Here is a 5,973-nt window from a genome sequence, read left to right on the forward strand (position 1 = left end):
GCTCCAGGCTCCAGTCCAGACTCCCATGATGCCTTTGGTTGTTCTGGCTCTGTTCACCTGGAACAGTCCCTTGGCCCTTTTTTGTCTCCGCATGATGCCGACATTTTGGAAGCATCCAGGCCAATTGTGTTGTACAATGTCCCTCAATATGAATTTGTCTGATTTTTCTTCATGATTTGATTCAGCATCTGAATTTCTAGTAGAATGACACAGTGTCCTTGTGTGCATTATATTAGGAGGCACCTGATGTCACTTTGTCCCATAACTAGTGATGTTAACTTTGATCTTCTGGTTAGCTAGGTTTCTCCAATGTAGATTTTTCCTCTTTGTAATGAATAAGTAGTCTATGGGGAGACTTTTTTTTTTTTTGAGACAGAGTTTCACTTTGTCACTCTTGGTAGAGTGCCATGGCATCACAGTTCACAGCAACCTCATACTCTTGGGCTTAAAGTGATTCTCTTGCTTCAGCCTCCCAAGTAGCTGGGACTACAGGAGTACCCCACAACATCCAGCTTTTTTCAGAGACAAGGTCTCGCTCTGGTTCAGGTTGGTCTCAAACTTGTGAGCTCAGGCTTAGCCTCAGCCTCCCAGAATGCTGGGATTACAGGTGTGAGCTACCATGCCAGGCCTGGGAGACTCTTTGAGACTATGTAAATATTCTGTCCCTTAACACGCTCAATTCTTTTAATATCCACGAATGATTCTTACCTGAATGATTATTACTGCAATGGCTGCAGACAGTGATTAAAAACAACTCTATCATTTCTTCTACATTTATAAGATGGCATTTTCCTTAAGGAAAAGCTCCTTCTCCTCTATATTCATGTATTCGTACTTTCCTCTATGGGTTATAATCCATAACTGTTATTCATTTTGTTGTTTTAACTGTCTCAGATTTGGTTAGTGCCTGTAGTTTCAGCTGTGATAGACTGAAGCAGGAGGATTGCTTGAGCCCAGTACTTTGAGGTTGCAGGGGGCTATGATTGTGCCACTGCACTCTAACTAGGTGACCCTGTTTCAAACAAATAAACAAAAAATAAAATCTCTTTCATGAGCAGCTGCTAATGAGGGGAACCCACATTTGGAAGGTTCAGAGTTTCTCTCCTAATTGGGGAAGTGTGGGGCCTAATGGAAAAAGTGATGAAATTATAAGAAGTGCCATTGATTTTGTCCTCTCTCTGGTAGGAGATCCGCCACCTGCAGCAGATGGTCAGTGACCTCATTGTTTCCTCCACCTCTGCCTACACTGTCAGGTAGGGCCTACCAGGCATCTGGGGTGGCAGGGCCCAGATGACTCAGGATATACCTTTCTATAAGACAGTGGGAAGGTTCTGGACTCAAGAAAATGGATGTCAGAACCTAATTATTTTTCCCCCTTAGTGTGCCCCTTTCTTTCCCTGCTGACTTCCCAGCTCTGTGGGCAAGGTCCTGTTTCTTGGGCATGTGTGTTCATCTCCATCGACCCCATCTGTTGGTGGTATCTAGCACATAGGATATAGAGAGAATTAAGTAAGATGATGTACGTGTAGTACATGAAGCAGGGGTCCTGGAACTAGGAAGCATCTAGAGAAGGAGAATTATTACTTATCAGCACCAGTGGAAAAGGACAGAGATTCTCTCAGGCCACCTTCAGATAGGGTGGTTTCGATCCAAGTAAGCAATTGAGGAATTGAAGGTGTTCTGGGTATTAGTTTCTCATGAGCTCCACACTCTCTCTGACTCCATCTCTGCTGCTTTCTCAGCTTCAGCCTTGTTCTCTTCTTGCTCCATATGCCTTCCTGCCTTCTACTCAGTGACTTCTGCTTTCTCATGGTTCCTGATTCCTCATGATGTCAGGTAAAGCCCAGGTCTATCTTTTGGTTTTTGTGATTCTTTCCCCTCCTTCCCTTTTCATCTCTTTCCTTGTTAAAATGCATATAACAAAATCTACCATTTTATTTTATTTTATTCACCAACGAACTTTATTAAAAACAACAATAACAACAACAAGAAAACTTTTTCAGTAAGATTATTTCAGAAGTTGCCAGTCATCTCTGAGCCTCAATCTGATACAAAATCCATGATTTTAAAGTGTATATATAATTCAGGGCCGGATGCAGTGCCTCAGGCCTGTAATCCTAGCACTTTGGTAGGCCGAGGCAGGTGGATCGCTTGAGTTCAGGAGCTAGAGGCCAGCCTGAGTAGGAGCAAGACCCCATCTCTAAAAATAGAAAAACTAGCTCCATGTTGTGTCATGGCACTTGTGGTTACAGCTACTTGGGAGGCTGAGGCAAGAGGATCTCTTGAGCCTAAAAGTTTGAGGTTGCTGTGAGCCATGATGACACCGCAGCACCCTACCCAGGCTGACAGACTCAGACTCTGTCTCAAAAAAAAAAAAGTATACAATTCAGCCGCATTTAGTATATTTACTATGTTGTGTGACCATCACTTCTATCTAGATCCAAAATGTTTGCATCACCCTAAAAGGAACCCTGTACCCACTTAGCAGTCACTTTTCCATCCATCCTTCCCTAATCCCCTGGTAACCACAAGTCTCCTTATTGTCCCTATGGATTTGCCTATTCTGCACATTTTGTATAGATGGAATTAACAATACGTAACCTTCTGTCTGTCTTGTTTCACTTAGTGAAATGCTTTTGAGGTTCATCCACATTGTAGCATGTGTTAGTACTTCATTCTTCTTTATGGCTGGTTCTGTGATTTCTTACCTTTGGTCTGCCAGTTCCCCTTTAGGCTCCTGTTCAAACATAGCTTCAGTTTCTTTATAAGTTGGCTTTGTCATGACTTTTCCTGGCTTCTTTTTATATATTCTTGCTGTCTCATTCTTAGCATTTCCCAATCCAAATTCCAAGAAAAGGAATCTGATTGGCCTGGCCGATCTTTTCTGCCAAGGCCCCAAGCAGCAGCCTGCTGGCTCTAGGTTCTGCTGGCTTGTATGTAGGAGCTTACCTCCCCAGCACTCTTCCAGTTAGCTGTAATGTGCACCCTCAAGGATAGGCAGTTTTGGCTAGAAGGGAGGGGCAGGCATCAGGACTGAACTTCCTGTTAATCCTTGCCACCAGAGCTTCCCCTCTTTGAGTCTCTTTCCTTTTGAGTATGACATGGTGGTCATGATGGTACCTACCTCCCAGAGCTGTAGTGGGGATTCATGGAACACTTTTGTAAGGCTCCCCCTGCAAGGGCTGGTTCTCAGGAAAGTGTGTTCTCTCTTCCTTGCCTTTCGGTTGGCATGGAACACAAGGCATGGGGAACTGTGTGTTCTGATCCCTGAGGGGCTACTCTGCAAGATGGAGAGGTTGTTGGGTGCTGGGGCCAGTGGTTGTCAGGGAAGCCTTCCGACCAAGGAGGATTGGCCTAAATTAACTCTAAAGGAATTTGGATAGAGCAAGAAGCTGGTGCTCTGGATAGAGGCAACTGATGTTGGTGAAGGTGAGTGGAAACCAGAATGGTCAATGGGTGGGAACCCTGAGAAGACTGGCTCACTCTTTCTCTCAACCTAATGACTCTGTAACCGAATGACCCTGTGATCAGTACAGTAGTCTTAGAGTACTCTGAATTTACAGTTGGCTGTGCTATTTTAAAAGCTACATTTTCAGTTGAGTGAGAAAGGGGATGTTCAATGAGTGAGACTTCTGTGGTGTCACAAATATTCTAATAGGGTATGTGCTCCAGTGGTGGTGAAATCACCCATCTCTCCTTGTGAGGCCTGGATGGTCCAAGCCTCTCACATTTCCAACCACATGACACCTAAACTCCAGCACACTTACCTTGTTACCTTTCTGAGTCTAGGTATGATCTCTTGCTGTGCCACTGTCACCATCTTGCTGCCTGTTCCATAGGTCACATAAGCATGCCTGGCCTTATAGTTGCCCCTGTGCCTGCATGCCAGCAGTGCCCTGTCTGTGGGCAAGGCTGTCCTTCCCAACAAGGCTGTCCTTCCTGACAAAGCCTAGCACCTCAGCCCTGGCTCGACTCCCAAACCCCATTCTGGCCCAGCTCTGGGAACCTAGAAAGTTCTTTGGTTTTTGTGACTACAAGACAACTGCCACCTGATTCTGCCCCATTCCTGTGACCCCAGCCTGACCCCAACCATCCCTGGTCCCCAGGCTGATCCTGATCCAACCTCCTGCACTCTTCCTGACCCTGGGCTGACCATTCTCCACCCCCCCAACCCCCCCCAACTAGGGAGGAGGCGAAGGCCAAGATGGGCCTGCTTCGGGAGCGCACTGAGAAGGAGGTAGCCCAGAATGAGACGGAGATACAGGTCTTGCAGCGGCAGATCGCACACTTGGAGCAGCTACATCGCTTCCTCAAGCTCAAGAACGATGATCGGCAGCCAGATCCTGCTATCTTGGAGAAGCGAGAAAAACATTGTAAGATCTGGGTCTCAGCTCTGGCCTCCCATAGCTGGAAGCCCCAGGGGCCTTGCTGTGAGCTGCAGGTCTCTCTAGCAGGGCTACTGTGGAGGCTGTGGAGCTCAGGGACTGAGCCCAGGAGGCATCTCACTGCTCCCTTTTACCCTAGCCCGGGAGATGGCTGAAGGCCTCCGGAAGACCTCTCAGGAGAAACTGGTGCTGCGCCTCCAGGATGCCCTGAACAAGCTGTCCCAGCTGACTGGGGAAAGTGACCCTGACATGTTGGTGCAGAAGTACTTGGAGAGTGAGTGGGGCCCTGGGCAGAGGGAGGAGGCCAAGTACAGTTCTAGCATCAGTTAAACATAGACTATCTTCTGTCACTGTTACGGTGCCTTGGCTCCACCCCAGGCCTCCTCCACCTGCCCTGGAGGAATGAAGAATCAGGCCTGGGACATGTGCCTGCTGGGACATGCCCCTTACTGTGACCCTGTCTCTGGCCCTGCCCCATCTTTGTGTACTTGGTATCTCCCTCCAACGCTTTCCCACTTACATCTGGAATCTGTCTCCTGTGTTTCTGTCCCTCTGGACCTGCATCTCTGTGTCCCATTTCCTTCGATTTTGCTATGTGTGTCTGTCTCTCTTTTTCCCTCCTTCACTCCTGTGCCTCGGGTCACTCCACATTTTTTCCTTAACCCCATCCCTCTCTGTGTTTCTTTACCCACATCTATTTTCTCTCTGTCTCTGTTGCTCCATCTCTCTCTGTGTTCTCTGTGTCTTTGTGGCTTTCTGTCATTGTATTTCTCTCACTCTTGACTTGCTTTGTGTTTCTCTGTGTCCCCGGTGTCTATCTGCCTGTATCTCTTGGTCTCTGTGATTCTGTCTCTCTGTTCATCTCTGTGCCTTGGTTTCTGTATGGTTTTTCTCAATCTCATTTTCTCTGGCCTTCTGTGTGTCTGTCTATTTTTCTCCCTTGCATGTCTGTCTCTCCTCTCTGGACCCCACCTTTCTCGACTCCCCCAGTGGAGGAGCGCAACTTTGCTGAGTTCAACTTCATCAATGAGCAGAACTCGGAGCTGGAGCACCTGCAAGAAGAGATCAAGGAGGTGAGTGAGGTCCGCTCTTCCTACACTCTCCCACTTCCCTATCTCCCCCTCTTCTCTGTGCCTCCCTTCCCCCTCCACTCCCTCACAGTTCTGCCCTCACTCTCCATGCTGAGGGCCAGGCCCAGCATTCAGCCTCTGTCCCCACAGTTGCAGAAGGCGCTGGTGGCTGCACGCACCAATGAGAGTAACTGCCATTCACTGCAGCAGCAGCAACGCAATGAGTTGCAGAAGCGCATGGACAAAGTGTGCTTGGAGACTGAGCACCTTCAGGTCCGTGGCCAGGACTTGCGGGCTAAGGTGGAGAAACTCAAGGCTGGTAAGTGGGACCCTTCTCCCACCTAGGGCTTCTTTGTTTGGAAGGATGTTACGAACCCTTCAAGGGCCCAGTCCTGGTCTGGTTGCTTCGAGGCATTGCATGGACAACTCTGTGCACTGTGTATTGGTCATGGCATATTCATCCTTCTATCTACCCACAGTATATCCATCCACCCCCCTGTTCCTCTAGTGGTCACCTA

General features: G+C 47.9%; 1 protein-coding gene across 3 annotated transcripts in view; it reads left to right on the top strand.

Annotated features, from left to right (window-relative positions):
• Nucleotides 1-5,973, top strand: part of CCDC114 (coiled-coil domain containing 114) — a 21,399-nt gene that overhangs the window by 7,482 nt on the left and 7,944 nt on the right. For all 3 annotated transcript variants that reach the window (XM_012812576.2, XM_023507916.1, XM_023507917.1), the window contains exons 9-13: nt 1,186-1,253; nt 4,186-4,373; nt 4,525-4,659; nt 5,376-5,458; nt 5,606-5,774. In XM_012812576.2, the coding sequence (XP_012668030.2) occupies nt 1,186-1,253; nt 4,186-4,373; nt 4,525-4,659; nt 5,376-5,458; nt 5,606-5,774 (643 nt within the window). The remainder of the gene's footprint in view (nt 1-1,185; nt 1,254-4,185; nt 4,374-4,524; nt 4,660-5,375; nt 5,459-5,605; nt 5,775-5,973) is intronic.

The sequence above is a fragment of the Otolemur garnettii genome, unplaced genomic scaffold, assembly GCF_000181295.1.
Source record: "Otolemur garnettii isolate 467f Iridium unplaced genomic scaffold, OtoGar3 scaffold00211, whole genome shotgun sequence".
Taxonomy (NCBI): Eukaryota; Metazoa; Chordata; class Mammalia; order Primates; family Galagidae; genus Otolemur; species Otolemur garnettii.